We start from the raw sequence: 16,185 nt of genomic DNA on the forward strand, positions 1-16,185 counted from the left end.
AACACCCAAAGATACGAATTAACAGCCCTTTAACTTCATAGAAAATGGGACACCCGTCCTCCCACAGGACTGACATGCTCTAGGATGGAGGATCTATAGCTGCTTCCCTGCGGTAACAGTTGGAGGGGCAGGAGAGGAGGAGGAGGAGACTTGACACCGATCTGTGCCTTGCAGACAACCTCTTCCTTTTCCTCTTTATGACCTATACAGAGGGTTCGCCTGTTGCTCCTGTTGTGACTGCTGCTGTTGTTTGGCTTGAAAGGAAGAAGTCCTGCCAAACCCATGAAATTTGCATTACCCAAAACGTCTGTGCTGGGACTGAAGACCCAACGACCTCGTTGTGGCTCTACTATCTTTAAAGCGCTGTAGCGCTGAGTCCACTTTGGCACCAAAAAGACAAGAGCCATCAAAAGGCAAGGCCAATAGGGTTGCCTGTGCATCAGGTAAGAACACTGACCCCCATAGCTAAGCGTGCCTGCTGGCTGCATCTGAGGAACTCATTACTCTGGCGAAAGAGTCTGAAGTATCAAGTCCTGATTGAATGACCTGAATGAACTGACGGGCCGCGGCTTGGTTATTAGATAATACTTTTGTGAAATGGCCTTGAATATCCTCCAGAAGCTCGGGGAGTACCTCTCTTGCCGAGTACATCAGCGTGGATATAGCGACCCAGCAGGCATAATGCATTTGTAGATTTCAAAGCCATACTGGCCGTAGAAAACATTTTCTTTGCCGATTGCTCCATCCACTTTGATTCTCTATTTGCCGGCGTGGACTGGGAAGAGCCTGCAAACTGTTTAGTGAGCATGATGCCTCTCAGGAGACGGGTGTGTGGAAAGGAAAGCAGGATCTCCCCGGCCCACCTTATAACTCACTGCTACTGATCTGGACACCCCAGGGTCAGACATTAGCTTCTGCCACACCTCTAAAACAGGCTCAGTCAAAGCCTCATTAAAAGGTAGCAGATCCGCTGCCTTCCTCATTACAGAGTGATAATAGGAAACCTCCTGCGTTGGAAGGCCTTTTGGTGAAGATAGCTCCCATTCAGGTGATGTATTGGGTCCACTAGCCTCCTGTAGGCCCTCAAACTCCTGCACAAGGTCAACAATTTCACCCTCTTCAGCCTCCTCCTGATGCTCCTGATATTCTTCCTCCTCCAGTAGCCTCAGTACTTCCCTCCTAGATCTTATCCTTGGGGCCGGCATCAGTGGCGCGTCTGACTTCGGGACTGGTGTTGATGAAGGTCCAACAGGAAGAGTCGAAGACAAGGCCGAGTCAGCGCTGGACGGGGGCCAGATGGCACCGGAGAAGACCCATCCAACGGCACTCTTCCCTCCAGGGATCGCACCGGAGCGGGAGAGGCCAACTCCCTGGGGCCATTGGCATGAAAGGCATGAAGAAAAGCGGTCCCATGGGGCCATCCGACGCACCAGCAGCGTTAGCCGCTCTGGCCAACATGCCAAACATTGCATTTAGGAAATGCAACGGATCCGTACCTGGCACAGGAAAGGCAGGATATCCTGGATCTGGTATCGCTGGTTCAGAGACCACTCGATGAGGCAGTCTAACTGGCTCCATTTGCGGCGCTGGAGACCCTGGAGCCAGAGGTGAAGGTGTCTCCTCTCAGGGCACCGGTGAGACTCTCGAAGTCGGAGACTATGCCGGAGTCACCTGAGGTGAAGGGGAAGAAGAGACCTCATCCTTGCGGTGACGTCGGAGTACCGGACACCCTGACTACGGTGTTTCATCTTTCGACGACCGACATCTGGATCCATGGCACCGCTTCTTTTTATGCTTTCTCGACGACTTCGAGGTATTCGGAGTCAGCGACTTAGACTTGGATTTGACCTCCTCCGGCCCCTTTTTTGCTTCTTTGCTTTGGCCAAAAACAGCCGGGCCTCCCTCTCTTTTAAGGCGTTTGGATTCATGCGCCTGCATGACGAACACCCCTCAGCGTCGTGGTCCAACTAGAGGCACCATAAACAATCCTCATGGGGGTCAGTAATCGGCATATGACCCCTACATTCCCTGCAAGGCTTAAAACCGGGCTTCTTCTGGGTAGCCATGACACTGCTACAATTAAAGGCAGAACCTGCAACAAAGAAACTCCCCGAAATGGAGAGCCCTGGAAACAAACGCTACACGTCAAGGCCACAGAAAAAACGGAACGGACATCAGCACGTCGACGAGGTCTTCTAATGGCTCCCATGACGTAACGCGGAGTCGTGTGCAGAGCCGTTCCATTTCCGTGGAATGCTGTGCATGGGTTAATGCAAAAGGTGAGGAACCCACAGGCAGATGCTGCATCCATCACTCCGTCCTGTACACAAAATGATTAGAGCCTCTAGAGAAAAAAAGAAATAAACTGTGTGAGATGGGGTTTATCCAATGTATACAATCCTCTGAGAGGTTAGCTTCTGTAGTTATTGCAGCTAAAGTCCACGGGTAAGGAATTTGTTTATGTGTAGATTAGCGCAGTTTGAAGGAGAATATCTGGGTGGAGAGACTCCAACTTCCCCACATAAATGAGATGCTAAGTACAATGGGGGTAGCAAAATATTTCAGTGTCATCGATCTGTCAATGGCTTACCACTAAGTAGATCTCCACCCCGAGTTCAGACCCTTCACAGCATTCATTAGACCAATTGGAGCTTTTATGTTCTCATGAATGCAGTTTTGATGTGCATCTGCGGCTGCAGTTTTCCACAAAGGTATGCATCACATTTTAAGAGGTGTAGCCAATACCTTATGTTTCTAAGATAATGGTTCATGCAGGAATTCGTATTGGGTGCTGTAACATGGGAGATGAAGATGGAATAGGGGGTCCTATACCACCCTGTGTTAAGACTTTGCCATATGAAGTCACATGGGAGAACATCTAACACAACATTGGGATAAATGATTCATGGATCATCTAACCCTGTTGAAGTACTAAGGGACGAAATGCGCTGGCTGGGCTGATTGATATTTTTTAATAAAAAGAATCAATACATTTGGATTGATCACATATACAAGACTACAGAAGAACTCAATTGAACTTGCTCTTTTGGATATTTATAGATATTGTAATATATGGAACTTTTCCAGTGCTCAATTGAGTGATACTTATGTTACACTGTATGCTCCTTTTTCAGTTGTACTAATGTTCAGATTTATCACGGCTCCTAAGCAGTAGGTCTACTAAAAGTTGAGCGTTATAGACTATATAACAGTGGAATGAAACACTAGTGCGACACTGGGCAGCCCATACTGCTGATGTTAAGCTTTCTTGTATATTAGCTGACATTTAGTGTATATATTTCCTCTGCCTGCTGGAATGTTCTCCCCCCCCCCCACCTTTTTGCAGTTGTCAAATAGAACAATCCAAGTGAAGCCTGAGTTAGAATGTTGAAAGAAAAGGTCAGTTGGTGAAGAGCAACTGAGGAGAGTGGATGACTGAATAATGAACACTTCTTACCTCCCTTTTGACATCTGTGCGTCTCTACAAATTATAATAGAGAATTATTTATATCTTTCCCCATCAATAAAGATCGGATTAATGAATAAACCATTATTTGCTTACTGCTATTACATTATTTAATGCCTTTGTTCGGTAGCAACAGTAGGTGAACCATAAAGATATTTTATAATTCTGGCTAGTAATCAGTGCCATATGGCATGGACTTTCCTCTCTCCTGTTCAGATAAAACAGAGTACTTCTGTTTTCTGTTTGAATTTTCCATCAACACAGAGTGAAAAGTTCTTAGAGAGTGCTGTACTGCCCTTGGCACCAGCTTTTCAATATGAGTTTCATGTGGAATCTAATGTTGTCAGAGGTGAGCTCCCTTCGCCAGCAGTAAAGGGCCCACCAAAATAATCTGGGGTGGTAGACGTTTCTGTAATGGCATTCCTTTCAACTTGTCTTCCCAGTTTTCTGAGTGCACACTACACTAGCCCCCACAGATTCCTACATTTGCAGTCTTCTATTGTATGTTGTCATATAAATATGAATGTGGTCATCAACAAGAGGAGAGGAACTTACATACCAGCTGTAATTAGTAACAGGTATTTGTGACAGCTTTTGTAGGAAAGTGCTCCTTTTTGGCATGGTCATCCCCATTTTGTGCTTGGTATTTGATGTAATTAGACTGGAAGTGCACTGGGTTCCTGCTAACCAGGTCCCCAGTGCCAGATCTCTTTCCTAAAAACTGTAAAATGGTTTCCTCCAATTGGCAATGCCTTTAGCACTCTCTACAATTCCCTAGTAAATGGTATCCCTGGTACCAAGGGCCTGAGGTACTAAAGAGGGGCTCTAAGGGCTGCAGCATGAATTGTGCAACCCTAAGGAACCCCTCACCAAACACATGAGGTTGCCATTGCAGGATGCGTGTTTTGGTGCTGACAAAAGTGAAAACATGACATGACACTGTTAAGTTTGCGGAACCGGGATGGGAATTACTGCAATAACTCTGCGACTGTGATTAATGCTTGTTTTTATTTTCGCATATATGAGGATAACTCGGGTTCAAACAAATGCGTATAAATAATAGGAGAAGTGAAAACACAGCTCTTTCTTTCTTTTCTGTTGCAGATTCCGCAAGCAAGCCCGCTATGTCGCCGGGAATGTCCCTCGGAAAACAGATAAATGTACCAGGTAAGAAATCTTGTTCCGTACTTCTAGAACATACTTCAGCTTCTAGAAACGAGGTGGGGGGGGGGGGGGGGGGTTGGGATACGTTGTAATCACCCACGTTTGTAGAAGGGATGTAGAGAAGCAACCGTGTCCCGTGAGGAAAGGAAAGGAACCGGGGTAACCCAGCCAGCCAAAATGACACCTCTAGTCGAAACCGGTCCTAGGATGCTTGTTTCCAGTCCAGGGAGGACCTGGCTTGGCAGTTCGGGCTGGACTGTTCTCATGAGGCACAGGGTCAAGGCTGAATTGCATATGGTCAGGTCTAAACTGGGGTGGCATGGTGATCAAAAGAATGATGGATTCAACCCAGATCTCTTGACTGGGGGTGAATGCTTTGATTTGTTCAGCGTTCCGTCCATCAACTGTGAGTCTTTTGCTTTATCACCCTAAGTGCGCCGGGTATGCCCAGACGTGGGTCCCGTGCTCACTGTGCCACTGGAATCAAGCTATCCTTGCCGATGAGGGCTGAAAGCCCGAAATCGGTCCTAGGATGCTTGTTACCGGTCCACGGAGGACCTGGCTTGGCAGTTCGGGCTGGACTGTTCCCATGAGGCACAGGGTCAAGGTTGATTTGCATATGGTCAGGTCTAAACTGGGGTGGCATGGTGAGCAAAAGAATGATGGATTTAACCCAGATCTTAACCCAGATCTCTTGACTGGGGGGTGAATGCTTTGATTTGTACAGCGTTCTGTCCATCAACTGTGTGTCTTTTCCTCCAACAGAATAAGCAAGTCCCTCTGCTAGAAGTGCCCCTGGAGAGACCGTTGCTATAAGTGCCCACTAGAGAGACTAATACCGCCTCCCCTATCCCTCCGACCTCCCTCCCTTTGACCAAAGATCCAACCTCGTACCTGGGTCAGCCACGTTTCTCCAGAAACATGGCAGGACTTTGGGCCAGTCGTGGGACTCCCCTTGGCGGAGGCTTCTCTGTGGCTTCTCTGCAGGCTGCTTGTGAGTCTGGACCTACAGTTCACAGACTCCAGCATTCCTTCTCTTGCACACTCAGCGGTTAGTGGGGCAGCGTGGCTGAAGCTGTGTGGGTTCTTGAGTGTCCAGGCACTACTCAAGAAGTGTGTGGGTTCTGCCAAGGTTCTCTCTTCTCCTGGACGTTCCCCTGGTTCTGTATCTTCCCGTTGCTGTAGAGCTTTTCCCGAGGATTTCGTCAGCCGCTGTTCTTCCTGTTCATTCCCTTTAAAACGCCCGCCTCTCTTGCCTATTGGCAGATCCTGTGTCACCTGAGGGTTTATGCCGATGACGGTGGAGTTGTCTGGTTTCCCTTGTGCAGCGGAGCTGGTCCGTACTCGCACTTCCGGTTTCTCTGGTTCATCATCATCTCCTGTGGTGGGTCGCCAAGACGCATTGCCTCCTGTGGTGGGCTGTGGGGAAGAAGGAGAAAAGTCCAGAGAAGAATCCGGTAAGTGGAGAACCTGCTAGGGGATGGGGGGTCTTCGTCCTCTACCACTGCATGTAATATTTTAAGTCATCCCAACAGCAGGCTTTACAACCCTAATGCAGGGTGCCTTACATTACATGTGAGGGCACAAATGCATAGAGATGAGCCCTAGTGCTGGTCAGTTCCATTACTGCCAGTGAAAGTGAACAGGGAAGCCATTTCAAACCATGTGCTGGACACTGGGGAAAACGAGTTCCCCAGTTACATGATTGATTCACTTAAAATAGGGATGCTTGGTATCAAACATCTCGTTTTCACAAACCAGATTCCAGTGGTGGATTTGAGAATACATGCACACAGAGGGAACCTACCACCATCTGGGGTGTTGGCTGACTTTTCTCTGCCAGCCTGCCACCAAGACACATATCTGAACTCCCAGAGTGAGGGCCTCTGCTCTCAGGAGTTCAGAAACCAAGCATGCACAGGAAGAGGTTGTTCACACCCCCTTCCTCAGGATAACCAGCTGATTAGAAGTCCAAGGCATGAGAGCTTCAAAGAAGATACCGCCTTTGAAATGCAAATCTGGCTCCCATCTTTCATCACAGGAGAGGAAGCTGACCCCCTTCATACAGAGCCCTTTGGAATCTAGACAGGTGGGAAAATTAGCTAGTCAGGTAGGCGTGCCATCCCCAGGCTAGTAACACCCAAGGTGGCCTAATCTGGGGTGGACACAACTTTTAAGATGTGGCCATCTTTGTGATGGCAAACATACGAAATCCGGGACAGGATTATGCCCACTACCCACAGGAAGTGGTCATATAGGGGTGTAGTGACTCTAAATTGCCCATTGGCTACTACCATACACTCCCCTAACAACCTGAAATTCAGTATTTAGGGGGCTCCTGGCATCAGAGAAACGGATCCTTCTGACCTGGAAGACGGCAATGAAGAGTCGCAACTGCAAGAAAAGAAGACCCAGCATCTGACTTGGCACTAACCCTGCCAGCCTGCCTGCTGACTTCGACAATTGCGCCAAAAGACAAATTGTCCTTAAACTGCCGAGTCTCCAAAGCACCTGCCAGCACTTCACCCAAGAACTAAGACCTCCAAGTCTGAGCCTGCAGCCTCTTTATGCAACAACCGATGCCATAGACTAACACTGGGCACCCAACGCTGTTTTGCACACTTGCACCAGGCTGCCCTAGTGCTGCTGGTAGTGGTGTTCTGCTGGCGCTAACTTGGATCTTGCCCACCACTCACCTTAATTTCTGGAGATTGGTCCCGTAAGATGCTGTACTGTACCTGAATGCTGCACTTGCTTTTCCTCCCACAGGATAACATTGCAGCTTATTACAATTGCACTAAATGTTGACTTTTTGAACTCAAAAGTATTCTCTTGAAAAGCGGACTTACCTGAAGAAATCGATTCTGGTGCCTAAACATATATAAAGATACCAGTTATTTTTATAAATTGGTGTGGATTTCCTTATTGAGTTGTGTGTATTACTTATTGACTATTGTGTGTATTTGCTGATGTCTTGCACTCCTCTATGTTAAGTCTAAGACTGCTCGACCAAACTACCCCCTAGAAGAGCACCTTGGGATTGCTAGAGCAAGTCCCTGCCCACTCATAAGGGAACCGCTGGACTCTTTAAACAATATATCTCAATTTGACATATCATATGAAGAGCCAGCTTCCAAAAGCCAGAAAAGTTACTTACTTGTAATCCTAGTTCTCATTCATGAGAATCTTCATGGAAGACATAAGATGAGAACTGTCGCACTTACGGGGATGTGTTCACTATTATGCGTGTAGTAGCTTTCACCACTTGGTGTGCTAGTGGGGTTTAGTTATCTTTTACCTGGTGCACGGTTAGGTGCTGTTCTATTCTTTTATCTAATCTGTTTGTGGGCTCTTAATTAATATCTTGGCGATTCTGCACTGCTGTACAATGACAAGAAGGCGTATTCTGAGTTCCTAGTGAGCTTTAGGTGTAGGATCAATAGGGGGTATGGCTGCCGCAAGGGTACTGGGGTTGAGATGTTTGGTATGACACTCACTGCCACACACTAAAATCTCTACTGAAACAGCTGAGTAGAGAGCCAATGCTCAAAGAAAAGAGAACTGAGGTAACCCGTACTGCAGACCTTGATGGGATACTACTGCTGAAGGCCGACTTAAAGGAGGAGTATCAGGTTTAAGGCTTTTTAGGTTTCTGCCCTTCTGGCTATATTACCCCTTTGTTTCTTTAAGAGGGTTTGAGAAAGATCCTTTTGATCAATGGGCTTTACACTAGTGACCTTATTTCTTATTAAAAGAATAAGTGAAGTTCTACCGCTTTACTCTGCAGATAGGCTACTAAAATTATTTTATTAAAAACATCTTTGTTCCAAGGAAAGTGATGCTCCGAATCTCAGATTTACAAAAGAAGCACCAGTGTTTTTTCTTGTTCTTTTTCCTCCTCATACCAAGCTCTGATGAAATGAATGCTTCTGATGTAGTTGGTGATCCTGTGGTAGATGTCTATAGCAGAGTCAACTGTTGGTGGTTGTACACACTCCCAGTCAATATGAAATTAGAGTTCGGGGATCCTCTTGATTTTTCCAATCCAGCTGTGTCCGACTCGGTTTTCCTTTACCATCCTGAAAATTGTAAGCTGAATAGTGTTGTCACAATGGATGGCAGGACCTTTGATGGGTGTCCATTCTCAAGGCATGGACATACAATAGCAAAATCCATACAATGATAAGTTGGCCAAGTTTTATGAGGTACAAATAATCCATTTTGAAACCAACATTCCTTTGCCTAGGAAGTCCTGGGCAGTCTTCCTAAGCAGCTCATCACAAATATTTGCAAATATTGACTTCCGAATCACATTACACCATTCAAGAAGGGCATCGGCACTTGAAGGCAACATTCAATTTGGTTGGATCCATTTAATCATTAAACAATTTCTCTTTGAACTATAATTTAATTGTAAACCATCTTATCGTTTGCCATTTGTTGTAAGCAATACAACGGCAAAGCATTTAAATAAAATACACAAAATATGCCTTTAGGATAGGGATAAGATAATGGGTTACAGCAAAGGCCCAAGGGTGAAGGGTATAAAGACGAAGAGTGAAGGGTTTAGGAGTAAAGGATTTTAGGGCGAAGGGTTTAAGGTTGAAGGATGATAGGTTCAGGGCTGAATGGTGACTGGATTAAGGGTGAAAGTTAAGAATTTGTGGGTGACATATTTAGGGCCGAATGACTAAAGGGTTATACTTTATAGGTGAAGGGTTGGAGGGCTAAAAGTTTAGGGTGAAGCATGAGTAGTGAAGGAGTTAAGGGCAAATGGTTTAACGGTGAAGGGCTTAAAGATGTAGGGTTAAGACAGATAGGAAAAAGGTGAAGGTTTGAGATGTGAAGAACTAAGGAGTTAGGAGGAAATTATAAAGGGTTTAGGGGTGAAGGGCTAAGAGATGAAAGACTTAGGGGTGGACAGTGAAGGATTTAAGGGTGTAGTGTTTAGGGGTGAAGGGGCTAAGGGTGAATGGCTTAGGGTGAGATGATAAAGGGCTTGGGGTGAAAGGTCTAAGGGAGAAGAGTTGAAGAGGGTTTTAGGGGTAAATGGTCATGGGTTCAAGGATGAAAGTTTACGTTTTTAGGTGTAAACAGTTTAGCGATTAAGGGTAAAGTGTTTAGGAGTGAAGGGTTTAAATGGAGGGGTATGGGGTGAAAGGCTAGTGGTAATGGGCTTAAAGGTGAAGTGAGCTTGGTGAGTGTTTGCTAAAAACAACATCAATCAAAAACAATTAAAGGGTAAGTAACAACAAGAAAAAAAAGGGTAAGGTAAAAGCCACAAGGTAAATGTGCAAATGATGAGACGGTCGCGATTAGGCAATAAAAATGGGCTTACTGACGGAACAAAGATGACATGGTAAACAAGAACTTCGCTCACAAAAATGGAAGACAAATAGCAGCTAAGGAAACAGCGTGTATCCAAACAGGATACTTTCATCGATTTGGAAACCATGCTGCAGATTTCTTCGAATCCTGTTAATTTTGTGACTTTTTTCTCTGGTGGGGCTGTTACAGAACAACTATACAAGTATAGATCCCTCAGTATGATCCCTACTGAGTAAGGAACTAAAAATCCCAGGTCTTTACCAGGTGGTCAGAATTCTTCAGCAAGCATGAACTAGCATGTCTGGCAGCAGCAGGATAAAATTGAATTATGGTCCTAAAAGAACTGCGACCAGTAACATTAATGTGGTCTTTTAGGTCCTCTGCAGAAAAGTTTTAGAAATGACTAATGCTTTGCACTAAGAGACGTCAAAAGTTAAGATGAAATACATGGGCTTAATTTGCCAGTTATCCAATGTCAAAATATGAGTCAGGGAAACAAACTTAGTCATGAAGGTGAATGTGCGTGCCACAAGCAGTCTGATTTTGTGTTAAGGGTTTGTGTGTGGTGCCTCCTTGGAAAAGAGGGAATTTATTGACACAGTGTTGTGTAGACCTCCAAGGAACCATTACTGTCCGTTGCCATTTATTTACTTACTATATATCACCTTTTGGATGCTTTAGAGCACTGCAGGTCATCTGAAATGACAGATGTACCTATGGAAGGACCGGAAGCACTGACTCAGTTTTCTGCAACTATCTGGATTCTTTGACATCCTTTTTTTTTAGAATCTTTGCGGTAGTAGCTGTACAAACTCTTTTCCCTCCACTAGTTCTCTTCGGGCTGGGATTAAATGTAGATGGCTCTCGTCTTATTTTTGGAAGTGAATGAGGCGACCAGTCCAATATCATTAAACAGAATATGGCTTGCCATCACTGGAGTTATTCCTCTTCATATCACTCATGATGGCAAATGATGCCTCTTTAATGTTGTTCTTTTTGAAGTTAACCTCCTCCATCTCAACCAGGTGTGGTCAAATACTGTGACTAGTACTTCTCTTGGCTTTTTATGCGCAACCCCCTTAGAGAGGTCGATGGTGGACGAGAGAGGTGAGCTGGCGGCTGATGTATTTAAAAACAAGGTACACCCATAAATTCATCCGGGACCTGGGATAATTTGGATATGAAGAAATAGAGGTCACATGCTTAATGTAGGTACATATGATCAGGCATAAGATACAAAACACATTGCCGGGTACTAAAATGCAAGAAAGATGTTTTTATATATATGTAAGCACAAACATTTCAATGTCAAAAACGTGCTTGGTACTCAAAAAGTAGCTTACACAATGCATTAATTAAGTTGAGGTGTAAAACTAGAGAAAATCCTAACAACTTAATTAGAATCTGATATTAGTTTCATACCAAATGTTTATGGCTTGAGAAACTACTATGAGCATATCCCAATTATGGTGGTTGCACAAAGCGTTTCGACCCAACATGATATACAGGTCGTTATCAGGACTGGTGATAGCCTGAAACAAAGGCTATTGAAACAAAGAAGAGTCAAATTAAACTAGTGCAGCAGTGAATGCGAAGGAAAGGAATACTACGGCATGGCACATTTTCACATGGGTCGGTCATAGGTCATAATTCCTAGCGAAAAGAGTATTGCATTGTATTTGCATTTATATAGCCCTTACTCCCCCTGATGAGGCGTCAAAGCGCTATTCATTTTCTTAGTGTTTAAATAGTGTGAGCAATAGCTTTGATGTGAGGCACTCAAGAAAAGATACAGCCTCAAAACAGATGGACAGAGTTAAAGGGGCTACAAGAGCATAAAAGAGGCATCCAAAGTTAATGAACTGAGGCAAAAATAGGATTACGAGATGTGAGGCTGGCTTCGATCACTTGGGTTGTCGATGGGTAGTGGTAGTTAGGAAAGAAAGGGATTAAAGTTTGCTCATTATTGTATACAATAATCATGTTAGTATGTGGCAAAGTGCTTTCATAATACTTTCTGCTTCTTCATGTACCTATGCTAAGTATGTTATTGCATTAATGACATGCTATGATAGGTTAACGAGAAGAAATATATGGACTTAATATCACAAAAAAACAAAATGGGCAATAAGAGTAATGCTCAGGCCTCAGGATACACACATTGCTCAGAGGAAAGATAATTTGAATCACCTGCCTAAAAGACAGCATTGTTAGACTATGGGCTTAAAGGCAAAGTGCCGTTTCCCCTTTCAATAAGGGTGCACTGTATATTTGCCCACTTCACTTAATTTTTCTACTCCTAAAATAGATGTTTGTATTAAGTTTTAGTAAACTATGCCAGTTGGGAAATTGCGTTTACTGCTTGTATATCCCATTGGCTATAAAAACACTTTTAAGGGATGTTATGTTGAAAAGTGAACTGTTTTGCTGAAAAATGCATTGTCAGGCCCTATTGGTTGAATGACCACAGGTGCATATCAGGATGAATATTGATAACCCACCACAATCAAAGATCACCAGCGGCTCCTTGTAGTGGTTCTTAACCAGTGGTCCAAGGAACCAAGAGGGTCTGCAAGGCCTACTCAGGGGGGTCCGTGACTGTTTAACAAAATATTACAATTATTAAAGTAAAATCAATAAAGCATATACTAATAAATAAGCAAAATTGAAATCTGAAAACTTTGCTATATTGGATTCTGAATTATACCAAATACTTCAATATTTGAGCACTTACGTTATGCTTGTTTATGTATTTTTGTGTATTTTTTGAGTTTTAAATCAAAGAAAGGCTGTATGACAGAACAACACAGAGAAATACTCTGCATGCCTTTACAACACATTTTTTACCCCACACATTTTTAGAGCGCATATGCTTTTACAACAAGTCATTACTACACATCGTTTATGTTTATAAAAACAATGTATTTGTAGGGGGGACACTTCCCACACCCTCCAACTTACCTTAAATGCATGGTAAAGGCATATATGTGGTAAAAACATGCATGATTAAACAAAATTGTGCTAAGGTACAACGTGGTAAAAACCTAGTAGTAAAGGCCATTTCGCCATAGAAATTACTAAGAGCTAAGGTACTAGCCTTTTAATAATGACTCAGTTGGGCCCCAGGATTGCAGGATTCCAGTAATGATTCAGTGGGGTCATCAGAAATATCTGTTTATCACCAATAGATTCTTCAGAGTTTACAATTGTTAAATAGTTGATTTTCAAATGACTGTTAGGAAAGGGGAAGCATGCCAAGCATTTTACTTCATGTATATATTCTCTGGGAATTAAACTGCATGAACAGTCTCTTTATTAGTGCCTGTGTATACCCCAACTATATTGAAAAGTTACCGATTTATGGTTTGTATCTAGTATACTCCGGAGATGAACAAAGCACCTACATTTATTTAAAATACAATATAAAACATTGCACACTATTTTCAGGGATGTTATTCCAGACAGGGAACAAGAGGTTAGGACATGCATGCGCCATAGATTCCTTGTTACTGTACTATAGAAAGGTATATCTCAGTCACAAAATGGAAATTAACCATACCCAATTACTTTACGATAAGGATTGAAATTAAACTAATGCTTAAACATAAACAAAGGTATTTCACCAATAAAGCCCTGTTTTTGCTTAAAAACGTTTAAGAGTTTTTAGTGTACTCAATAAAATGTCTGGTTAATGTAACAGCAAAGTTTTAGAAAAAAATATCTGCTACATGGAAGTGTATTACACTAAAAGTGCTGATTTCATTAAGAGCCCTGTAGCTGCAATAGTGATTTTCATGATGAATTTGAATTCACAATCAAAACACAGAACATGTGCAAGATTCAGAAAATGCAATCCAAAAAAGGTGACTAAAAAGATGCAAAGTAATACGTAAATATTTTTACTAAGATAAATCTTTAAAATCCTAAAAAGAATTTTTTTGATATAGGTTAGCACATCTTTTTAAAAATTACCATAACATATATTTGAGTTGAAACACCTAAAATGCATTTTAGCTCAAATGGCAACCCACAAAGTGTAATTATTATGACTTAAAATCCAAGAAACGCCTCCAAGGGGAGCCCACAATGAAAATTTAAAAATTACATATGAGCATCATAAGAGAATGCACATCTTACTGTCCTCGGAGTACAACGAGATAGTCCGAGAATACACTCCCCATTAGCACCTGCCATACCAACCAAAAACATGGAGTGAATTATGTGAAAAGTACTCTAGTCCTGTCTTAGCGACTGAATGTATAGTATGCAAGGGTATGTGTACAGAAACAAAGCAATAGTCAAATCACCATTCTAAAAATGTCAAATTCAAATACATTTATTTAAATTTGGTATAAGTGTCCATTTTTCTTACCGGGACTAAGGCCAAGATCTCGCGTCAGTCCTGGATTGCAAGCGCAGAATCTGTGTGAGAATTTTGTAATAAGAGTTTCGAGATACTCTCCACGTTCTTCAGGTGCATGAATATGCCGAAAAAAGTTCCTCAGTGCATTTGGCAAGAACTGATTGCTAAAGTTGTGCAACGTCACAAGTTCATCTAAAACATCTCTCCTTTCAAAACAAAAGAAAATAGGCAATTTTCAATATTATATTTTTGACGATCTCAATTGTAGACTGCAACAAAGCAAGAGATATGTGCACAAATGCACTTAAGCTGAAAAATAGATGCTTATCTATATTTGATAAAGGGGTGTGACATTTTTGCTCCTCGAAATAACTCTAAAATGGGCATCCTTGATGCTTGCGCAAAAACGTTCAAACAGTAGTTAGTATCTAATGCAAATCAACAAACAAATCCACAGTCTGATAAATCAGGTAAAAATAACACAGCCATGTACAGAGGAAATAAAATACCAACAAGTATAACATTTACTTACTGAATAGTCAATATCCAATCAAGTCTGGACTGCAATATGTCCCGGATTATCCCCTTTCTCACACCAAAGTCATCCCCCCAACTACAGCACCTGTTTACATTTTTATACTTGCATTCAATCCTCCCAAACCTTTTCATGAAAGATGCACAAAAACTGCTTTTTGCTTAAAACAAATATGACAAAGAGTTTTAACTTTGTCTTATGGAACTCACATTTCTCAGCCTTCAACGTCAAACAAGCATCAGAGAGCAAATGACACATTTACGCGAGAACTTTATCATGCTCCTTCTGTGTAGCTCAGAAAACCAATATGTCATCACTATGATTGAAAGCATTCATGACAGGCTGTATGATACCTTGAATGGCATCTTGAAAAAGCTTTGCAGCTGCTTACACATGAAATTTAGTCTTTTATAACGTAACAGACCAAAATGTGTAGAAAAGGTTCTCCTCGAGTTCCAACGGGTGATAACCTTTATTCAAATCAAGACGATAGAAGACCTTTGCACCATTCAATTGTGTTATGCCAACAATGTGCAGACCTGGATGTCTTTCTCTTTCAATCGCCTTGTTTGCTTGATGCATGTTAAAACAGATGCATACAGCTCCGGCATTGTCCTTTTTGGGACCTACCACTATGGGAGAAACACATTGGCGTTGGACCAGTGGATCGCTCAATGATATCAAGTCTGAGTAAGGATTCAAGTTCTTTTTCAACATCTTCCTGTAAAGGAAAAGCAATTAATCTGTGCCTTTGAGCAATAGAACGGACGTCCTCATTAATGTGTAATTGCACTTTAATAGTATTGACTTTTCCTAACCCATAACCCAGCAGCTGTGCTGAAGCTGTAACTTGCATTTGACACCATACCTTAAAGTACATGAATGAGTGGTTGCACTTTAGTATTCTTGTGTTTCATCATTGCTACAAATGAACCTTGACTTTTTAATTGCATTGATGCAGCCCATGTATACACGTTTTTGATGGCCTAAGTTGTGGCGATGGAGATAGTTCACTGTATTGCTCCTCAGGCATAATGTTTATGCACCACTGTTAATAATAAAAGGTATTGAGCAACCATTTACTTTCAGTGTAATCTTCTGACAATGTTTGAATGACTTTGGTGCTTTTTCATGTCGACTTTTCTTTGACCTGTATTTTTCTTCACATGCAGCCAGTCAAACATGCACAAGAATGCAGCAGCATTGTAACCATTTATGAGATTGGCTGACACCGAGGGTGGTATTCTCTCCGACACTGCCTGCTGTTCACTAGAACCAGCTTCATCCATGCCATCCCTAAAGCCCTGTGCTGGCCTGGCCTTTTGGTTA

The 16,185-nt window shown here is 42.7% G+C and overlaps 1 protein-coding gene across 2 annotated transcripts in view; it reads right to left on the reverse strand.

Moving 5' to 3' along the window:
- FBXO8 (F-box protein 8) overlaps nt 1-16,185 on the reverse strand; it is a 194,320-nt gene that overhangs the window by 11,656 nt on the left and 166,479 nt on the right. For both annotated transcript variants that reach the window (XM_085641852.1, XM_085641851.1), the window contains exon 6: nt 14,331-14,527. In XM_085641852.1, coding sequence (XP_085497978.1) covers nt 14,331-14,527 — 197 coding nt within the window. The remainder of the gene's footprint in view (nt 1-14,330; nt 14,528-16,185) is intronic.

The sequence above is a fragment of the Triturus cristatus genome, chromosome 2_2 (assembly GCF_964204655.1).
Source record: "Triturus cristatus chromosome 2_2, aTriCri1.1, whole genome shotgun sequence".
NCBI lineage: Eukaryota > Metazoa > Chordata > Amphibia > Caudata > Salamandridae > Triturus > Triturus cristatus.